The sequence below is a fragment of the Copadichromis virginalis genome, linkage group LG2 (assembly GCF_057382275.1).
Source record: "Copadichromis virginalis isolate Kocher_CV1m ecotype Utaka linkage group LG2, C_Virginalis_male_GT1.1, whole genome shotgun sequence".
NCBI lineage: Eukaryota > Metazoa > Chordata > Actinopteri > Cichliformes > Cichlidae > Copadichromis > Copadichromis virginalis.
In genome coordinates this window covers 12446772-12470060 of record NC_140619.1, presented here as the reverse complement: position 1 = coordinate 12470060, position 23289 = coordinate 12446772, and the positions used below count along the sequence as shown (strand labels likewise).

The 23289-nt window shown below is 41.9% G+C and overlaps 1 protein-coding gene across 3 annotated transcripts in view; it reads left to right on the top strand.

Moving 5' to 3' along the window:
* The window catches only part of LOC146717060 (protocadherin-1-like), a 231749-nt gene that overhangs the window by 155065 nt on the left and 53395 nt on the right, over positions 1–23289 (top strand). The window contains exon 5 of one of the 3 annotated variants that reach the window (XM_085471442.1): positions 8660–9721. The exons of the other annotated variants lie outside the window; for them this stretch is intronic. Within the exon in view, the coding sequence (XP_085327568.1) occupies positions 8660–8718 (59 nt within the window). The 3' untranslated portion in view covers positions 8719–9721. Of the gene's footprint in view, positions 1–8659; positions 9722–23289 lie in introns of those variants that run through there. 3 annotated transcript variants of the gene reach the window in all.

The following is a 23289-nucleotide window of genomic DNA, read 5'->3' as shown; positions in this document are numbered from 1 at the left end:
GAGAACGTTGCTCTGCTGAAAAACATTTGATGGGATGGTGGTCTGCGCATGAACAGGTAGCTGTGTGGCGCCATGCACCGCAACCTTGCAGGTTAAGTCTCCATTTGGAGACACGTCTGTTCAAAGTAAACATTTATTTGTCTTAAAAAGTGAAATCTGTCAGGTTTGGGACTTTGTGTTCAGGCATTGTGTTTCCCACTAAGCGGGTAAAAGTTTACTTGTCTGCATCATTACATTTTAAGGTTTGTTTGAACCTTTGCATGTTTGTGGCGATTTAGCTGGTCTCCTCTTCTTTACTTTCTATATTTTGGAAATTAAACCTCTGGTGGTTTAAGTCTCCGCATGTTGCTGGCAGCAGTTCTTGCAAATTGAACCATTTAGTGAACTACCAGTCGGACCGCAGGAGTGCGGCACGTCGAGTGCAGGACAAAAGGACAGTTTAAAAAGGACAGGCCACTCAAACAGTCAGCAGACCCCACATGTGCAGTGTGTTTATTCTTTTGTGGACAGTGTGAAAAGGAAGCCTGGAGCTGTGAATAGAGCACACTGCTGGATAGCGACCATTGCATTATCACAGGCCTGACAGACAGAGAGGGGTGTCGCGCCACACTGCCACTTTACTTACCACTGAAATTTCTCCTTTATGCTTCTATACGGTGCTTTTCATGCAGGTACGTGCCTTTGCGCCTTTTTATATTCTCCATTGTGTGCTCCTGCTGCTGCTGCTGGAGACTCACCGGCTGGAGAATGCGCAGGCTAATGCAGAGAGCTCCTCTGCCTGTGTTGAGGCTGTGTTAAAAGGGGTCTTTATGTCAGTTCCTTCACCATCTGAAGTCCTGAGAGAGCCTCGGGGACGGCAGAAAACAGACTGCGAAAACACTCGGTAATTCATATTCAGCGGCTCGGTTTTGTGGGTAGATTTGCCTTTGATGTGATTCCCATTGTTAACCTGTTCATATAATAGGATCATGCTCAGAATTTTTCCAGGAAGAAATGATGATGATGACATCAAATAGTGCTTCAGTATGCCTAGCCTTGTGACCAATGAGCTCTTTTGTATCATTATTATATAATGTGTCCATATTATATAATGTGCGCTAAATAATACATGGCATATTTCACAGGTTGAAGTTTGAAGAAGGTTCAACTTCACCAAAAATATGGTTTGATAACTTGGCTGTACTCTTGTAGATTTCTTAAAGGTATTTAGAATCTCACTTGCAGATAAAACATAGATTTCACATCACTTCATTTCCTGTTTTTATTAAAGTATGCGTTAGTTCCCCCTCTTATGTCAAGACTGGGTATATACATCCATCCGTTCCCCCCCGATGCCTCCACACTCATCACTGAGAGTGTAAATCAGCTGATCGTTCGCCACGCCCCGTTTGGTGGCATGGCGAACGGGGAAGTTTATCCACTTTGCATATTGCCCAAGGGTTGCAGGGTTTTTTTTCTCTCCATCAAAACTCTTTGTTTTTTAAATTATTTCCTTAAAAGTGCGTCTGTATTTGACAGTCTATCCCGACACCTTGAATTTTGCTGGTCAGCTTTTTACCTCAACAGATGTGAGTGTCCTTGTTGGAATGTCTTTTATTTGATTCCTCACATTTCTTTATGAGTGATTTTTTTTTTTTTTTTACTTTGCAGCGATGTTTAAATACCAACACTCTTCTGCAATCAAAATGGACATGATTGTGTAGTGGTAATCATTGCACCGGCTTTTAAAAAGCATAGTCTGCATCCACATGTGCATGATAAAATAAAAATATGCAAAGATTTAAATAAGATCTGGTCTCGGTCTGACTGAAGCAGTGCTGAAACTGTGGTTCGTGTCCTCTGGGAGAAACAGAAAAGGGGGACATTGTGGCCAGAACCCAGCATGTATACTGGTGTGACCGGGTGATTTGTGGAGGCATCGTTAATGCTGACTGATATAAACTGGCTTTGGAGTAACATCCAGATGACGATGTTTTCTTCAGGAAAGCTTTGCTTATTTAAGCTCTATGATCCTAAAACATGTTTGATTTTTTTTAAACATCATGCCTTTGTAGTACTACCTCAGCTACTAAACTACTACCTGCAGTCCAGACCTGTCAATACTGATAACATTTGCTGTATTAATAAAATAAGAATACTACAAAGAAGACCCCAAACTGCTCAGCAGCTGAACTCCTGCACCAGCCAGCAGCTGTTAACAGAGATGCTGGCAGATTACCCAGCTTATTGATGTTGCTCGTATAATAACCGTGGGGTTCAAATGACATGCAAATCATTGTTTTCTGTTTTATTTACAGTAATAAAGTCATTAAGTTCTAGTTTTAGCCAAGGGTGATTTTTGTGTGTTATAAGATAGCGCTAGCAGGGATTAGCTTAGTTTAGCATAAAGACTGAAAACATCTGGAAGCAGAAAATTCTCCACATTTGCTATAATCGACACTTTTTCATATGCAAATAAAAAAACTGAGTGGGATTAAACCTCTGAAGCCAAACTGGTTTTACATTTGGATTATTTTGTAGATTAATCAAACTGGATGTTGTTCATACATTTGCCACAGTTGTGGGATAGAAACGGCTGTGTGCAGCACTCGATGGAGTCATCCGCCGCTTGTTTTGTTCTTTCTGTTTTTGAAAGTGACCTCCTGCCTGCTCTCGCTGCACATTGACCTCTGACCTCCTTTACTGAAACAGGAACCATGTCTTCATGTTGAAAAGAAAACAAAGAAAAGAGGAAACAAACACCTGTGCGCACTGACTGCATACAAAGTAGCTCTGGGTAAAAACATATAATTGTAAGTCATCCTTGAAGGATAAACACATATTTATCATTTTCACAGCTTTTATTAGAGCAGGGTAGGACAGAATGCCGATATTGTTCCGTATCTTTTTCCGAGTAAAGCAAACAAGAGGACTGCGGAGGTGTTTGCTGAGTGGCATGTGCTCGTTCTCAGAAATTCATTTCTCACAATTTGCTGGAAGGCCAGAAAACATATTTATAACATTTATAACTATGACACCTGGTCTTTGACTTTCAGCTTTCTGCTGTTGGATTTTTCCAAGTCATGGCAGGAATCTTTCTAATTTTATTTAGAGCTTCAATTGCCGGGCCTTTTTGTCCTTCTGGTTAACAACTCAAAGTTAAAGAACAAAAGCAAAAATGCACAGCTCTCCTCTCTGGAATATTTTCAATAGCCTTTAGTCGAGGTTTGAATGTTTGACTGTTTGAAGCTTTGTTCTCAGAGGAAGGCTGGTGTTGAAATGCTCGAGAGAGTTTTGTGTTTTTAACTTGCTCTTTGAACAGATGGATTGACTTAAGGCTTCATAACCTCTCTCTGTGAACAGAACCTTGGTGTTTGTTTGCTCAATGAAACTCAATTTATCCACAGTAAGCAGCAAGGGCAACTATCTTGACTTTATAAACTCATAAAGTGCTGCATGCTTAGTCTGCACCAAACAGGAGGACAGAAATTTCACTTTCACTTTGCGGTTCAACAGCCTGATTAGAGGCTGTGACACAGCCCCACGATCCGCGTCCCGCTGCGGTATTTATCCCTAATGGAACTGTGCGTTACTTTATTGTGAGCACGGTATATCAACTTGGATGGATCTTCCATCAAACAAACCTTGTAAATCATAATGATTTTGTGAAAATAGTCTACTTTGAAGAGCTTATTCAGTTCTACTGTTTTCTTTTGTTTGTACCTGAAATGTGTGAGTAGAATGAAAGAAACGTCCAATTTTATCTCATTGATAACTTTATCTTATGATAACTGCAATATAAGGATAAAAAAACTGAGGCTAAAGTTCTGAGCTGGACTCTCTTAAAGTAAACATGTCACTGCAGATGACTTTTCCTTTCTGTTAAAGGGAGTTTCTCCTCCTGACTGTGATGTATTCGTATTTTATTTTGAATTCCTTTTAATTTGTTGTTTTCCCAGCTGAATTTCTAGTGGATACTCATTTTTTAAAAAAATCTAATTTCTGCTCTTCTATCATTTTTTTTTTTTATGTTTAATGACATCTTACTCACTGGGTAAGTGAGTAAGATGTCCATAACCCCTTTGGTTCTCTGATTGGAGGGCCACTCCAAAAGTGTAAAGGAGACATATTAGGTCAGGGTGGCTGATGTGTACGCGGCACATCCAGTTTTGTGGCTCCAGTACAGCCACAGTCTGATGACCATTGAGCACCTCCTCTGCTGTAGTTTGAGTTTAAGAGCCTTGCTAAAGGGCACTTTAAATGAAGTGAGGACAAGTGGCTTTCTGTTACTTTCCACGGGCAGATTTTTCAAACCACGCTTCTAAAGATCATCTGCACACATTGCATGTTGCATTATTATTGAGCAACGTGTAGTTTTGTACAAGCATCCAGTTTTGAAACTGTCCTTTTATAGCTTTGATAAAAAGATTTTAAAAAAATGGCAGCTGTCCTTTAAATGCTCGTCTTTTAAACACAAGGTTCAGTAATGAGCAGCTTCCTGTTAGCTTTTATCGCCTTTCACAACCTTCTTGTTCAGATGGTTTCAAAACAGAAGGCTACCTGTGAATTTAGAGTATTTTAAGGCCAATATGCAAAGATTGAGAATGAATATCCAAGCTTTTTTTATTAATATGTTTTAATCACTTGAACGTTTTTAATTATGATTTTAAAATGTCCTTAAGGCTTTATTACTTGCAGAAGATAAATATTTTGTGTGTTTTGTGGGTCATTTTAGACACTTTGCCACAAAATTCTACGGGTCATGATTCATACCTTTGCATAGACTGAAATTCACTTTGAACAGAACATAACAGGGAAATATAAAAAACAGTTGATCTGTTTTAGGCCATTTAGTAAATTCTAATAATATTTTTATTGACTGATTCTGAGCTCGGTGTACGATTATGAATTTTTCAGTCTAGGATTCCACGATTAATTTATAAAGAACAGAGTTACATGTTAAGCTAAAAGACCAACCTGCCTGATTTAGAGCTACACATTCCAAATTAAAGTCCTATTTATAGACTCATGCGGCTTAAAGGCCAAGATCTTCTGCACCTTTCAGCACCTGTCAGGTCTTCAGGCTTCAGTCTCTATGCTCCAAACAACACTCGTAGCATTTCGCATTCTCCCGCATAAATGTTAACCCATGCTAAAATTACATACAGTATCTGCCTCGGAGCCTTGTGTAACCTAGCTTTGATTCAGCGCTGTTGTGACCCACTTCTAGATCAATGACATCTGGAGGAGGAGAAGGTGGCAGGGAGGAAGGGAGGGAAGGTTGCTGGGAAGTGCTGATGATGTCTAACAAACGCGCCCGGCGGGAGGTAACCTCTGGAGCAGGTAGCGTGGAGGAGGCGCTAAACGAGAACGATGTCCAACTGTGTCTTTCATTATGAACAGATGCTGCCATGATGGTAGGGAGGAGGACGAGGAGGCAGAATTCAAGAGGAGGAACAGGGAGACTTCCTCCTTAATTCAAGGAGGAGAATGTATTAATAAGAAGGGACGCAGAGGAAAGAGCAGGAAGATCGAGGAAAAGAAAGGAGTGCGTGAGGTGAAGAAGAGCTAACAATCCAGAGGGGGAGCTCTAGGGAAAGACGAAAAATGTACAGAGCAAGAAAAATAGAATAAAAAGAAAAAGAGAGAGATGAGGAAGACCTTACTTAGAGACTGTAATCCCTGAAAAGTGCAGCAGCACCTCTGGCCATGGATACATGCTTAAATATCGCACTTGTTAAGGTTCAAAATTGAGGAAGGAGGGTACAAACCACCCATGGTCCAGAAGCTCTTGGTCAAACAATGATTTTAATGACTACACACGTGTGGGAAGACACTCTGTACGCAGACAGCAAGTAGTCTTCGACTTCCTCAAAGCATACACAGATTTTATACCGTCAGGGCTTGATTTACTGACGCCCCTTCATGCGTCACAGACAGGATATATACACATACGTCAAATCAAAACCACAACGACTTTTAACACAGTTTAAAAAGAACATCGTCTTCTATCTTCATGGCTGGCACTTCCTGTCTACCTTTCAGTTCTTGTCTTGTTCCTCTTTCTTGCCGAGACAACAAGGAACGGTTCCTCTTTTACCGAGACAATTTTGCAGTTACAGCCAGACATGACTAAACTCTTTCCTATAAATAAATCTAACTAATGTGTGTGTGTTGACCTCACTCAGCCTCTATGTCACCTCTCGCACTTCTGACCTTTTACCAGACCAGAGGCTCACTGAGACTATGTGTATGTCCTCTACTAAATAAATGTTTTAACCAAGAACCTCTACTAAAACCTTAATATAAAATGACCTGATATAAGTGTTTTGTAAGCATGTATTGCAATTCCTTCTATGTTCTAGTTTTCCCTCAGCATGTATCACCTGAACAGTCACGTCAGTGAAGCTTAAGACCTTTAAAGAACCTGAACATCAACTCAAATAAGCACAGATATGCAATATGTATAAAATAGTTATAACTGCACCTGGAATACAAAGTTAACATCATCATAAACATCTTAAGGCCATCTTAAAGCTATCTGTTACATTGTTAAAGCAATGATCATACTGCAGATTATATTATCAATGCAATGGTACTGATAATAATTATTTAACAATAACAGTAAAATAATTTCCCTGCTCCACACACTTCACTACTGTTAAAATCTAAAGTCAATGCTAGATCACAGCACACTGCAGCCAATTGCTGCAGCGTGTGCGTGTGCAAGTATGTGTGCACGTGTGGGTCTATACGTTCCTCCAGGTTCATTGTACAACTTGATTCAGCCCGATTCATTACTTGAAGGTCACTAATGTCTTGACACATAAACACACACCCACAGTGTATTGAATTAAATATTCATAATACTGCGACTGTAGCAGACTATTGAGGCGCATTCAGGTTGAACAAGAAGAGATTTTTTGCGCGTTGACCTCCAGACGGCCGTCTGAGGTTATTCACCTCAAACAACAATGAACTTACTGCAGAGATGTTAGCTGTATCTAATTCCGTTTATGAGCCTTTATATTCACTTTTGATGGCATTAGAAATGCCTTAATATTGAGCCTGAATGGACCTTTGGTGATTGGTCACTCTCAAGCAGAGCAATCTCAGGTGATTGTGTAGTTTGCATGTAAAATTAAAGCAATCCAATGAACTTCAACTATCACATTTACAATAAAAGTGATTATAAGTCGGATTATAAGTTACGTTTTTTTATTTTGCATGTTTTTATTATGATTATCATAATTATTATGACAGTTGATTGTAAAGTATATACAGTAAGAACCCTGTGCAGAAGTGCGTATAGTGCGGTGGTTTACACATTCGCTTAAAAAGCGATCTCCCAGCAGGAGATCAGATTCCTTTGGGGTTGTATCAGGAAGGACATCCGGCATCAAACATGTGGAGCTTTCCGCTGTGGCGGTCCTTTGTCAGTGAGGGAGCAGCCGAAAGTAGCTTTATGTAGAAATACGCAGAAATAGTTGTAGATAATTATAAAGACATAACGGCACGAGCAGTGCTGTAGGAGGGGCTCCAGAGTCACACCTGTAAACAGCCTGTCCACATGGCTAGCTAACAACTGCAATGCAAGTGAGCTGTGGCTCTGTGAGACCTCTTTCTGTCACTGTATTCACAGGTGCCTGAGGTATCAGTAATGAGGATCAGCATGTATACTTGCACAAACACTGCATGTAAAGCAGCAGAAATGTTTGGAGGGGTATTTGGATCAGAGCTGTAGACATGGGCTACACCAGAGTGACAATAATCAAACACCCGGAGTGCAAAAGAATAAACAGCCATGAGAGCATGGAGAGCTTCAGCAGCCTTTACCCACATTCCTGTTTTATCCGCACCTTCTCAGGTGACGACGTTTAGAACAATGGTGCAAAAGTGCATTTCTATGAATCTTCAATATTTCTTTGTACGGAAAATTCAAAGCCAAAGACTCACAAGCTACCAGTAATAGTGTAATCATTTAAATGACTGAGGGTGCAAGGCATACGTGTACGTTCATGCAGAACCTGGCCTGACAGAAATGTGCAAAACCGAACTCGGTCCACCTGACTCAGGCCAACAATGACAGAACAATTAGCAAACGTTAACGTGAGCTTTTGCAAACCTCGGCTCAAGATAGTTTTATTATTATTATTACTTTATTTAAACTGCTCGTTAACAGGAATTAAACTTTTAAATGAAATCGGAAGCTAGCTTATCCAATTAGCCTGTCTCAAACTGTCATGGCTGACTAAATGAACAAAGTTCACATAATCTTATATATTCGTGTCTTGATTTATAAAACATGTAGTTCTGTTTCTGAATTTCTGTTCATACCAAAACGGTTGTTTGACTGAATCCAATGTGATCAGCGAGACTCAATGATTTGGTCTTTTTTTTAACAGCTGTATATAACTGTGGCCATGTGAGTTTATGAATGGTGCACTTATTTTTTTTAAAGATATTTTCAAACTGATCAGTGAATTCATTTTGCGTATTTTGCCCCCACATTTTTTTTTAATTAGCTTCCTTTTTTAAGCATCATTTTTCCTTCAACCAGCTTTCAATTACTCCTACGTTTTTTGGCATTTTTTTCTCATTTCTGAGACATTTTGCATGGAATGTGATATCTACGTTGCGTTACCTGAGGTGTAAGACGTCCGTATCTATCCTCTTGTAGGTGGAGCGTCGTCAAGCACCCAGCTGGAGAAGGGGGCCGGACATAAAAGACTGCCTTAAGACAAAACTAAAGACACAAAGAGCATCTAAAGCTTCTTTTTTTTTCCTCCTTGAATTTACAAAAAGAAAACCGATTCAGTCCTCAAGCTTTTTCTGTCTCTGCTTCAGTTCTGAGGATTTTTTCTCTTCCCTCCTTGCCTGTGGTGGTTGTGAACTGCTTTTTTTGCTTCATGTTTCACTTCGTACAAGTTCCCATCGAGGAGAATCAAAAAACAAAAACCTGATTAAAGAAATATTTTTTGGTTGGAGAAATTTTCCCGAATAACGAGGAGTTAATCATCTTTGGTTCCTCTGGGATCTTTTTTTTTGTTTTTGTCCCTCCTCATCCTCGGTAGGTCACTTTTTGGGGAGCGGATTTGTACCTTTTCGCCTACGCGGCACTGTTCTCTTTGTGGATGTAACTGACGCCTAAGTGGACTCGTCACGATCGCAGTGGATTATTGGCCTTTTGTGGGTTTTTGCTCTTGTCGCCTCTTTTTATCAGCTGGTTTGAAGCTTCTTTTCTGTGTGAGAACTACACATTGTTTCCCAAAACTCACATTTTATGGGCCATATTTGAACTTTATTGACCTTTCTCCAAAAGTTGATTCTGTTCATCTGGACATAGCGTTTTGTGGGAGAAAAGTTTCGTCACTCATCCAAGTGACTTCTTCAGTCTCAGCTGACTGCAGGTTCCCCCAATCTTATAAATGGCTCGTCTAGCACAGCACAAGAAGTCTAAGACCAGGCAACAAAGGAAGTTTGACTTACTTGTTGTACGTCGGAAACCACCACAAAATATGGAGAGTGTCCTCAGTGACCAGAAGAGACAAGGATGCAACACCGAGGATGTGGATAAGTGGGTGAAGAATTTGTCTGACAGACAGCTCACCAAAACAAAGAAAAACATCCTTGCTAAAGGGTTGGATTTTGCTGTCACACCAAGACAAATCCCACTAGTGGAGCTGATCGCAGCCACAGAAACAGCAATTCGTAACAACAATATTGCAGAAGTGGAAGCAGAGCAACTCAGCAACGCAAAGCCGCCAGCATTCAACATCACCATGGAGGAGAGGAAGGCACTCACATCACTTAGTGATGACAACAACATTATCATCCTTCCAGCAGACAAGGGTAGGTGCACAGTACTGCTAAACCAGAAAAGCTATCATGAGAAAAATTTGTCACAACTCAGTGAGGAAAATACTTATGAGCCCCAGAAACGAGACCAAGGAAGTGGCTACAGGAAGAGGGTGATAGACTGTCTGAAGCAGTTAGAACAAGACAAGGCTATTGACCGGACCTCGCATCACAGGCTATACCCAAGGGAGTCTACACCAAGTCTGTATGGTTTACCGAAAATACATAAACAGGGTGCACCTTTAAGACCGATTGTCTGCATGATCAACTTGGTCACCTATAACATCTCCAAGTTTCTGGCTTCGATCCTCAACCCGCTGGTGGGCAGCTCTGAACACCACATCCAGTTGTTGAGAAGGTGAGAAATGTTATTATGGAGTCAGATGAAACAATGGTCTCGTACGACGTTACATCTCTCTTCACTTGCATCCCAGTCACGGAAGCGTTGGAGGTAGTCCGTAAAAGATTACAGGATGACACCAACCTCAGCAACAGGACCACTCTCAGCATCGACCAAGTGTGTTTGCTTTTGGAACTGTGTCTTCATTCCACCTACTTCACATACAAGGGTCAGTTCTACAGGCAGAAACATGGGTGCGCCATGGGCTCCCCAGTTTCACCCATCGTGGCCAATTTGTACATGGAAGAAGTGGAAAAGATGGCTTTGCTATCCTACCCTGGAACACCACCAAGCCATTGGTTCAGATATGTGGATGACACCTGGGTGAAAATCAAATCTCAGGACATACTACATTTCACGGATCACATTAACTCGGTGGACCGACACCGTCACCAGGGAGGATATGAAAAGTGGCAGGTTAGCCTTCTTAGACTGTGAAATTTCCATCAGTAATTTGGGACATCTAAAAGCTGACGTGTACCGTAAACCTACACATACGGATCAGTATTTAAGGTTTGACTCTCATCATCCACTGGAGCACAAACTGGGTGTCATCAGGATGCTACAACACAGAGCGAACACCATCCCCACTGACACAGCGGCCAGGGAGGCAGAAGAACAGCACATCAAGAAGGCCCTGAGTAAATGTGGTTATCCCAGCTGGACTTTTGTCAAAGCTGGAAAGGCACCTAAAGAAAGCTCCAGCCGATCCAGGAGAGAAGGACAACTGCTGCCCAAGCGAAAACCTGTAGTGATCCCATATGTGTCAGGAATATCAGAGCAGTTAAGATGCATTTTTTCTAAACACTGGGTCTCTGTGGCTTTTAAACCCCAAAACACGCTGTGCCAAAAACTGGTCCACCCCAAGGATCGGGTCCTCCAACACAAACAGAGTAACATAGTGTACGCTGTTAAGTGCCAGGAGGATTGCCATGATTTATACATCAGGGAAACCAAACAACCTTTGGCGAAGCGGATGGCACAACACAGAAGAGCTACCTCGTCAGGCCAGGACTCTGCAGTCTATTTACACCTACAGGCCAGTGGACACTCTTTCAATGATGAGGATGTACACATCCTGGACAGGGAGGAACGCTGGTTTGAGCGCGGAGTCAAGGAGGCCATTTACGTGAAAAGGGAAAGACCATCTCTGAATCGAGGAGGGGGCCTAAGGGTACATCTGTCACCATCTTACAATGCTGTGATTGCAGCCATTCCCTAACTCTCTGTGAATGGTACTCATAGCCATTGATCAGTGGGCTTTGGTCAGTGGGTTTTGGTCAGTGGTTGTTGATCAATGGTCATGAGAATTTGCATAATTACGATTAAGGAACTGACCTCCCAGCCCATTGTTCCTTCAGTGGGCTGGTTTCAGTCATTATGCAAATGAACTGTTTATAAGACTGGGGAAACCTGGAGTCAGCTGAGACTGAAGAAGTCACTTGGATGAGTGACGAAACGTTTCTCCCACAAAACGCTACATTCAGATGAACAGAGTCAACTTTTGGAGATTTACTTTCCTGGATGATTGAGAATGCATCAAGAAGATTTATTGACCTTTGTTTCCTTTTTCTGTAGCCCCCGTGCCTGGAGTTGATGAGTGACAGTCAGGGTTCGGAGGACAGGGTGATTGGCAGATAATCAGCCAACCTGCTTTCTCTCACAGGCCGACAGAAAGGCTTGTCAGGGTGGACAGAAACTCACTCCTGCCACTTCACTTCCTTTATAATTGATTTAGAATTGACTGGCCACACTCTTACATTCAGATGTCCTCTTGTTTGTCTTGTAAACTGGAGTCAGATGATAAAATGAAAATCAGTTTAATCTATGTTTCCAGTGTAGAAGTTGCGGCGAGCTCAGAGACTGAAAGCTGGAGAAAACTGCTGCATGAAGAAGAAAGGAAAAAGACGATGCATTCATTCATTTTTTTATTCAGGTTACTGATAAAGTTACAGGTCATTAGGTTAAAATTCAGAGAAAAATAAAACAAATCTTTGTATAATTACAAATTTACTAGAATTTATTGATTCTTTCTTCTTTTTTGCACATTCAATTTCTGTTTTATCAAATGAGACATTTTTAGTAAAGTCAATGGACTTATTTGAAGTTTATGAGCATTTTCTTATAATTGGTTGATGAATTCCTGAAAAACCTTTCGATGGAATTAAAACAGCAGCTTTGTTCTGCTTCCGGTTGCTGTGCTGAGCAAACGCCATCATCCTGTATCTAAAACCAGAACTATTATTATTATCTAAAGAACTACAAGCACCAAAAGATAACTGATAACTTTATCATAGTATATACTGTGTCGCAATACATAAATATTCAGACGCGATCATTCTGTCGTGATCTCTCTGTTTAAAGTCTGCTGCTGCTCCATATCCAAACCACAGTCAGCTCCACGTCCTCCTTTACCCCTCCTGTCCAAAAAAGCTCATTTTAACAACAAATAGCTTGGAGATTTCCTTTTTTTTAGGCCATTTAAGATTTAACTGCCAGTGAATCCTGTCATTCAGGCAGTTAGACTCCTTATCGACCTGTTAATCAAATCATTAACGACTGAAGCTCTTATTGACCTGCCAATCAGAGCTTTTCTTTCTTGTATCTTCCAGTAAATAGACTTGTGTAGGACTCAGCTGGTTGGTTGGTTAGTGCTACAGCTTAGTAACAAATGAATAACAGCCGAAAACCAGGATTATTTGTTTGTAAGTACAAAAGTGTGTTTATTCTGACTTATAGCGGTATGTTTATGGGATATAAAGTTGTAAAATGGTGTATGAATTTGAATATTTGTAGTGATCACTGGTTTGCTGTAGAAATCCAACAGAGCAGCTCAGTGGCTTGCTACTGTACCTGTGAATGTACTTTGTATTCAGAGGTTTTTATTAAAATAAATAAGTGCTGATATCATGTACCGCAGCTTTACTTTCTCTTTTCATCTGTTTTCTGCACGTCTGAAGCCAAAAGCAACACACACACACACACACACAGAAAGTTTGCTCTTGTTCCTGAGCACCTTGTATGAGACACCTTAACGTATCTATTTTCACGGGAGACCTCAGCGGGGATATCATATTGACTTTGCTTCCAAAGTTTTAATTGCACAATTATGTATCATCTCAAGCTGCTTGATTATTGATCGTGGAAAGCATAAACATGTTTGCAGTGTTGATGAGTAAACCCTCTCTAATGAGCCTGCACTCAGTAAACTAGCTCATGTTTCTACATGACTGTTGTGGAATCTAAAGTAAGGCCCAATCTTCTTAAACCTTTCCGAAATATTGATGATTATCCCTAACTTATTGACTTCAGTAGAAGGCATCACCCCAGAGAGTGTGCTGAAATGTTTCTCCTCCTTCTAAGTGAAAGGCGTGAGTTCTCACACCAGTACAAAGACGGGGAACTGTCCGCATCGGTCTCATCAAGTTAAAAGAATTTCAGCTGATGCGAAGATCCAACAATGAGCTGGTTTAAGTTAGATCAACAGGTTCAGTCAACTCAAGAATTTTCCCACCATTAGTTGCACTTCAAGAAAAACTCATGGTGCAGTAATCTGAATATTTGGTGTCAGTGCAACACTGACTCCATTCTTTGAGGGTTGTGATGCTGCGCTGTAGGGTATTGTTTCATGTACCACATGACTGTGAGGGATAGAGATGGACTAGCTCGTCGTTAACGTGGCCCATTGGTTCATAAAGAATCGACCACTGGGGCTCATGCTTGATATAGACCCGTTCTTTGACCTTAACTTTCAGTGTTTGTTCTGGCAATTGAACAGTTTTTAAGAATAAACTCAGAGGATCAAAGGTCAAAGGATGTGAAATGCAAACATTTCCGAGCGTTCAAATTGACCTGGAGATGAAAAGAAAAGGACAGCGACTCAGAGCGCTTAGTCTTTTTTTATCAGTATAATTAAATATCATGCAGTCACTGAGGCTTCACCGCAGTGAAAATAGCTTCGTGTGTGTGTGTGCGCGGCTGTGCGTGTGTAAAGTTTCTGTGAAATGTGTGTCGTTGCAAACTTTTTGAAGTTTGTGTCTGCTCACTCAGGTACGCTGCTGTCATTTTCTGACTAATTTTCTCCTTCAGTGACAGCTCTACACCTGGTTACACACACGCGCACAAACGCACACACCCCTCTGAGCCCATATACGTGAGCTGCTGTCACTTGGACTATGTGACTAAATTTCTATCAGCTATACTGTGCCTGTGGGTGCACAGTTGAGTATTCTAGCTGACTTTAACCTGTTGAGAATCCAGAGATTTGAACCCGAGTGGGGTCACTGATCTCCTGAACTCTGGTCCACCTATCGTAGGTGCTGTTTACCTTCAGCTCAGGTCAGAAAAAAGAATGACAAGCAGTAGATTTATCAGCCGTAAGCCGTCCACACCTTTGCACAGGTCACTGACATCCACGAGTTTTAGGTCTGTGGTATGCAAAACGTGCAAAATAGTTTTTTCCCTGTTTTAGATCAAACAGATGCCATGAAAAGATTCATATTATATTTTTTAAATGTCTTTCCCTGAACATGAAGGCAGTTTTGCACCAGTCTTATGTTACTGTAGGCTCTTTATAAAACACCTGCAGGAGGCTGTTTTGGTGATTTAAAATAGAACTAAAGTTTCGCGTCTGGATGAGGACAAACTGCACTTTCCTTACAGGTCACACTCATATTACATTAGATTAGAATGAATCATTTTCAGCACAGAACTGAATATAATTAGTTAGTAAATAGACATGTTTTTATATACTAATAGAAGCCAATAAAGTAAATAAAGCTGAAAACTGGACGTTTTTGGAAAACAGTACATGTAAAAATATGTCGGGAGTCTCAAAGATTTGTATATTTTTCTCATGTACTGTGGAGCTTTGCTTCTCACCGGTTTTACACACCAAGCACATTGTAAACAAAATGACAGGAAATTCAGAATTTTTCAGATCTGAATTTGTCCTGTAACGTACATATGCACCAAAAAAATGCACTGAAAAAAAAAAAAGAACTAGAGTCGACATGAAGCTTGTCCTGATGTTTCTAAAGAAGAATAGCTAGAAACTGAATCTCTGGATACACCCAGTTCTCAGGAGAAGGCAGCGGCAGGGAGATTTTCAGGAGTTGAAGCTGTTTCACGGCCGCTTTCGTCCGTACTTCAGGATGCCGGTGGGGCAGTTTGAGCTGAGGAAGCAGAGAAATCATTTCAGAGAGTAAATAACCTCGAGCAGCACCTAGCTGTGTGTCTGAGGTCAAATAGGATTTCCATCATCAGTGCACTTGTTCCCAAATGCTGTGGCCTGATTGGTCAGGTCTGGTTATTTGCAAACAAAAATCTAACTTGGTCAGAAAAAATAAGCACTGCAAGGTCGTCCTGTGAAATTTGGCTGCATTAAGAATATGCGAGTCCGAAATATATTTAAAACGCAAACTTTACGCGTCCGGTGTCTGAAGAACTTTACACCATGAATAAGCCTCAGCTATAAAAGCTCGATGAAGCTGTAAATATTACATTGGCTGCAGACTCCCATCTCTGCAGGACCTGTACACCTCCAGGACACTGCGGCGTGCAGCCCGGATCTCAGCTGACCCTTCTCACCCTGGACACAGTCTGTTTGACCTGCTCCCCTCAGGCAGGAGGCTCCGGTCCATTCGCACCAGAACCTCTCGCCACAAGAACAGTTTCTTCCCCTCTGCTGTTGGACACATGAACAATAACCACATGACTGTCCCCGCCACTAACACATGACCCTACGCTGTGTCACTGCATCATTTCATGTCTGGCACTGATCACCACCTGCACTCATGTATATATCTTTCTACGTAGCACTCATAATTCTTATTCTCATGTATATATCTCATGTATATCTCATGCACATATCCTTCTTTCTACATAGCACTTTAATTCTTATTGTCTGCACTGAAGCACCGCAGCAATTTCCTAATGTTGTAAACCTCAACATCTGGCAATAAACACATTCTGATTCTGATTCTGATTCTGATATTCCATGTATTCCACATGCATGATGGTTTCTGTGGCTGGTTCTGTACAAAAGAGCATCAGCGCATGTTCTCCCTCAGTTATTACATAACAGGAGCTAAAATTTACATAATTATCTAGCCAACCAAAAGTGACAACCATATGTGGTTTGGCCTTTCGACACACTCAGCTGGAAAAGCCACGTTATCTCTCTGTAGACTCTCACCATTTGTTGAGCTACCGCTGGTATACTGGCCTGTGATTGGCTCAGCTGTTTCCATCCAGTAATCTGACTAGCTGAGAGCAAAATGAATCTCCACTGCACCTTTGAATGTAGCACCAGCGAACTCACACAAACCAGAATCGCACGTGCACCCAAGATCTGCCGCTTTGCACGAGCCACTCTCTCTCTTTTTTTCTTCTTTTTTTTTTACCTCGACAACCGAGGCTTGTAATCTTGCAAGTCGAGCGTGTGAAAAAGACCAGGATTAATCAGTTTACCGCCCCACCAGAGAGAGGACACGCTGCCTTAATAAATAAATATGAATAAGCTTGTAGAGTTTGGAACAGACCATTAAAAAGTCAGAGAGAACATGGACCAAAGTGAAGCTCGAGGTGTGTTTGGGTTCAAGTGAGAGGATCAAGGAGATGTCACAAGTCGCTTTTGGATCAGATCCAATTATGTGAGGCTGATAGCGGCGTGTATGTGTGTGTGTCGCCCTGGAAGTCTTTCAGAGTGTGGTCGTCTTACCTTATCTTTTGTGGTAAATAGACTGCTAAAGATGCCGTGCGTGGTTTTTTTGTGTGCGTGTGAGAACCAGTCCATACTTGGTGCCGCTGTTATATTTTAATTAAAGCCGAACAGCAGCCTTAATTACTGCCATGATAAACAACACCTCTCTCTCTCTCTCTCTCTCTCTCTCTCTCTCTCTCTCTCTCTCTCTCATCAAAGCACCGACAAAGCTTCCTCAGATGTACACACACACACACACACACACACACATACACACACACACACACTCAAAGCCTGCGGTTGGTCTCGGTGGTGCAGCAGAACTGTGTTTATGGCTGTTAATGAAAACTGAGGCCAGAGTCCCAGAATCCCAACGCTAATCACCATCTAACTCTCTGGACAGGAGAGGATGGAGGGAGAGAGAGATGAAGGGTGGGAGATGGAGTTTTTAGAGACCACGACACATGAGCGTGTTCATGTCTGTACGTGTAGAAACAGATAAAAAGTGGCGGTGCAGTCATCCGTCAATTTGCTATGATTACTCTGCTCGCATGTATTGCAAGCGTCTGCTCGGATTACTCATCTTGTGGGGACCCGTCTTCCTTCTGAGGACGAAAATGTAAAGATCCCACAACTCAATCACTCTTGTTTACAATAGTTAAGATGAAGGCTAAGTTTAAACAAGCAGTAGTTATGGCTAAGGGCAGCATTAAGTCCTCTGAAGTGATGGAAGCAAAACTGTGTGTGTGTGTGTGTGTGTGTGTGTGTGTGTGTGTGTGTGTGTACGTGCGTTTATGTGTGTGTTGGTGCAGAATGACAAAGGAAAAGTCTAAAAAAGTCATGAGCTCTGCAAGCATGGATTCAGCTGTGCATGTAGGTAGTGTTTGTGAGCCACTTTGCAATTTCCCTTCAGTTTTATTCATAAAGTATGATTTTAAATCAACAGTCACTTTTGATTCTTCGATAAACACACCATTAGAGAACGAACCCTAGCAAACTTGGTGACAGTGGGGAGGAAAAACACGTTTTGTGTGTAACGGCCTTTAGAGTTAGGTGAAATGTTTCAGTGGACCATTTCACCTATCACCTTGGGTTTGGTGAGGTCTGAGGCAGGACTAATGTAAGGATTATGTTGCAAGACAAAAGGTCATCACAGTGTTTGCATGCAGGGTTAATATATTTATGCACTGTTTTCAGGTGTTAGCTGTGGATGAGAAATTAGCACTTTGCAGAATGTGAGGCCCTGCTTTGCTGTTTCCACACAGAGAATCTGAAAATAACCCAGAACAGAGAGTTTATTAACCACACACAGACTCACTGAGCTCAAACAGGCTGGAGAAAATGGACCTTATAAAGAGACACGAGCGCCCAGAGAGCACTGCGAGTCTGAGTGGAGAGGGCAGCTGGGAAACACTGAGATGTACTTCCTCCTCTGAGACAAATATTCCTCGTGGCAGGAAGTAGTTTTTCCTCACATTTCCACATTTCAATGACAGAAAAAATTTTATTGCCCAAAGCAAAACTACGAGTTTAATTTACTTCATCTCATACGCTCTACCACACATTACATACCACAAATAAGTGCTATCCTTCTTACTCCACATACAGTATAAACAAATAACCATCTGTAACCTGTTAACTGACGCCACGCTGCGTTTCATCGTGGCAAAATGTCTTCCTGGAGACACCCACTGTGGCAGGAATGATCACAAAGGCTGAGTGCTTTGGCCGGTGATTATATGTCTGACTGTGGACACATTTGGTCCTCAGTGAGACGCAGCAACACTTCACTGGTGTGTAGTTCAGATCAAAATGATTGTGTTGATTTTAAACATAATAAATGGGCCTGTGGCTGTTATCCACTTTATTCCTTCTCACCTTTTTAAATGATATTGGTGGCGTGGCTGGTGTGATTCCATCACTTTGTCTTGGTTAGCCTTAATTAAAAAAAACCTCCAGCTTCGTCTTGTTGTTGTTGTACAAATACGTTGATTGGATGTGAAAATTCATCTATGAGATCGCTTCTGTGCAATAGCTGACTGAAGCACCAGTCTTTGGAGCCTTTGATCAGTTTGCATAGATGACATCCTTTTCATTTTATATCGTATTATTATATCTTGAATCTGGAACCATTTGTATTTATTGAAGTCATCAGGTGGGTATATCATGCATCACATTGTAATGACAGAAAAGGGAAGCAGCTAAAGTTTTACATCGCCCTTTTTTTTTTAACAGCAGGAGCTGTTTTGTTGCTCTGGTAGGAAATGATTTAAAATGATTTAACACCTTTTAAATCATGATGCTCCGTAATGTCAAATTGTGGCATTGTGCCATAAACGTGACATGGCTGCTAAATACAGCTGGACCTAAAGGTCATTAACGGTATAACATAACGTGAACCTGCCTTATACATTTAGAAGCAATTTATACTTTCCTTGCCTGAAGAGGGCAACATTCTCAGGCCTAAATCACCCGTATTGCGTCTTCATGTTGAGACTGTTTGTATTGTAATGCAGATATAAATCATGTTGCTTTGGCAGTAATGTTCCTCGGTTTGGATGCCAAAAACAAGATTTGATTGGATCAAACCGAGGTCACGATTTCAAACCCATTTCTAATAAAAAAAAATTCTTCGACTGAATTTGTGGATGAAGAACTTCTGAGACTGTAAAGTATCGTCTGCTACATTCTTTCAAAGCTCAACCAGACTGTTTCTGTTAGCAGCAAGCCAGCACACACACACAGAGACACACACCTACAGGTTCACACAAACAAAAGAAGACAAAGATACAGAGATTCCAAATAATTACTGAGCCCAGAAGTCTGCAGCAGCATAGAGCCAGCAGTGCTTCAGTGTCTGAGCTGTGTGTACGTGTGCGGTGTGTACCTTAATGAGGAGAAAGAGGGCAGACTGGTTTATAGAGAAAACCTTCCAAATCCCATTACTGCACTGGTTAGTGTGTGTGTGAAGCAGTGCATCATCGTATGTGTACTGGACTGTGTAGTATTAGAAGGTTCTCGTGTGTGTGTGTGTGTGTGTGTGTGTGTGTGTGTGTGTGTGAGTATTTACAGTAAAGTCTCTGTGTTGCGTGTGTGTCCCATTCTGTCCTCAGTAAATAGTGACTTCTCATTAAAGCTTTCCGCTCTGCTGCCGGCGAACGCCGAGTCCTGGAACCTGGATAATCCACTCCCCAACACGTGCACACGCACACACACGTACACCTACACACACACAATATACAGTATACACATGAACACAAGTCTTACTACCCTGCTAACTTACAGTCCTTACATCAAATCTAACTAACTATCTATCGATATATAAAAACATTAATTAAAAAACAGGGAAAAAGAACTGAGGAAGTTGCAGAGGAGGAGGAATGAAGAAGGAAGAGGAGGAGAAGCAGAGGGAGTGGGTGTATTTGTTGGTTTAATCCTCTCCTATTAGCGGCTCCTCTGTGTGCTGTAAGGATTAGCCTGTTGTCTGAGCTCCAGCAGGTCGGGGAGCAGGGGGCTGTAGCCTCCCCAGCAGCCCAGCCAGGAGCCTCCGACGACGGGCATAGCGACCCACCGCGGGTCCGCTCCTCCCCACCTCCGCCCTTGAGCTCAGAGAGGATTCGGCATTAGTTTGTTTGTTCAGAGCCTGGTGCTGAATAGTCAATGAGGTGATGGATGAGAGTGCGTTTCCCTGGGCAACAGTTTAGAGGCCCTCCCCTCAATTAACCTCTTGGCATGGCTCACATGCACACGCAAAGAAAAATCACACGCGCACGTATTCCGGAGATAACTTGCGCATTGATATGCAAGATCCGAAGTCATACAGCCCATGAACAGACCAGGTCAAGTTGTGGCTGCTGCTCATAATTCACAGCACACAGGCCAATATGCGCACACACATACACACACCAAAATGCTGTATTTACAATTCGGGTCACACAAGCAGAGATAAAAACACACTGAGGCGAACACGGGTCAGTGGTGCTACCGGTGCTTCTAATGCAGAGCACACTCCCACACACACACACTCATGCTCACAAAGTTTGAGGACAAGGCATTACTTGTGATGTTTATGCCACACACACACGCTGCCCATTCACAAGACAGTAGATAAGCTGTAAAGGAAACAACAGGGGATGAAACCTGCCTGAACTTCATGTTTCAAAAATGTTTTACATTTGTTTAGCTGCTTTTGTGTGATTTACGTCTGCCATGTAAGAGGACAGCTGAGCCGTGCCTTTGGTGTAAATTCAGGCTGATATTAACTTTGTATAACCCGAAGCATCTGATTGGTGCATTAATGGGTGTGGTTGAGCCTGTGAGGCAAAACGAAGGGAGAGAAAGTGGGTGATGGACTGCAAACGGCACGCAGGCAGGCTAGCTTTCACATCACATTATATCACCCCACTGTGTTTATGTGTGTGTGGGATGGTTTGAGGAGATGTGCATGAGTGTATACATGCATTAAAATGTTTCTGTGTGTAGTTTTGTGAAGAAAGGGGAAAGGGTTAGGGGACATGACTGTGTGTCTGCTGCATGACTGTGTGCGTGCGTGTGTGTGTGTCCAGGGGGAAGATCTTCTTCTGCTCCAGTTATAGCGGTCAGACACCAGCACAGTCCTCCACGGTCCACTTCCTGTCCATTTCCTGTTGACCTCTGACCCCTGCTGGATGAGTTGAGGTCCTGAGGGTTGTATGGTTGGTGTGTGAGTGTATGTGTGTAAAGGAGGTTTTTCAGATAAATAAAATAAACAAAAGCACAAAAATATGCCCATGTGAGTGCGATATCACGTATGCGATGATTTAATATTATCTGTATACATTTCCTAATACATCATAATCCATAAGTCACTGGGCTCCACTCTGTGGGATTAAACTATTAAAAGCACATTAGTGAGCCGCAGTTTGGCACTGGGTGGCATGTTCCTTCATTAGCATAAACACACGCTGTTATACACACCCCGTACTCGCTAGAGCAACAAATGTGAATTAAAATGCAGCTGAAAACAGCCCCAGTAACATTTGTTTGAGTAACCCTACTTACTCAAATAGATGCGTGTTAGGCTGTTTTAAGGATATTGTTTGAAGGAAGGGACTTTTTTAAAGTACCTTCTCCTGGCTCTTTGCCTTATTTATGCTATTACAATGCAATATGCTTATAATAAAGCATCTGCAGCCCCATTTTAAAAGAGAACCGACAGACTATTAAGGCATAACATTAAAACTCGTGCTTAACATTGTGTAGGACCTCCTTGAGCCACCAGAGCAGCTATGACCTATTGGAGGAAGAATGTGGCACATTTGCATGCTGTGATGTTTTGCACCCAATAATGACACGTGAGAGATCCCTGGTTTGATCCTGGAAGGTTACCAGCAGAAAAATCTGTCAAATCAAACATGTAGAGCTGCCCACTGTGGCGACCCCTTGTGGTAAGCAAGTAAAAAATAGCTTTCTAGGGTATTTAGCTTATTCAGTCTTAGCTTTTGGAGGTCTCTGTACTCTGAGGAGTGAACCTGTGTATACAACTCGTAATGTTTTGAGATGGTAATGTCACTTATGTTGCGTTCATGTGGCTGTACTGCAGTGATGCTCCCAGTGTTCTGGTTTAGCTAGTACCTGATTAAGACTCCTGTAGTAATTAATGGCTCCCAGTCAGTGTTCAATTGGTTAAACCAGTGTTCCTGTCCAGAAACTATTTAATCTTCCCTCACGTCATTTCAAAATGTTTGAAATTTAAAAAATCAAATCAAACTGTTCAGATTTCACGGTGCAGCAGATGGTCCTGTGGGTTTCGTGGACTGAGCTTGTCTTGGATGCTCAGTTGGATCTGGGTGGGTTGGAGGCTGGATCAACACTTTGAGCTCTTCTTCATGTTCTTTTGAACCACTGCTGGGCAGCTTTTGTAGCACGGTGCTGCACACGGTCCTGCTGGGGGAATGCCTTTGCTCCAAACCAGCACACTCCCTCAGGACAAAGTTCAAGTTGATGTCAAACTAACATCCACGTGAACGTTTGCCAGAAGAGCATGGCAAAGTGAGGAGCAGGCCAGTAACAAATGCTCTTGCATTTCTATTTTAGCCTGTTTTACACTGAATCAGTTTGTGCTTTAAGGTCATGGGGTCAGGTGAGATACATACGTGTACATGTGAGCTGATGTTCTTCTCGCTCTATCCCATCCAAACATATTTTTTTCTTTTCCATGCTGGGTTCTGTTACAAACATCTGCATTGCTCTACGATTGTGACCGGACTAATCACAGTTTACAGCACCTAGTCTTGTGATGTGTTTGCTTTGTATCCCCTTTGCTCTAAATTGCCCTCCTTTCTTCTGTGTATTATTTGGAGGATACAGC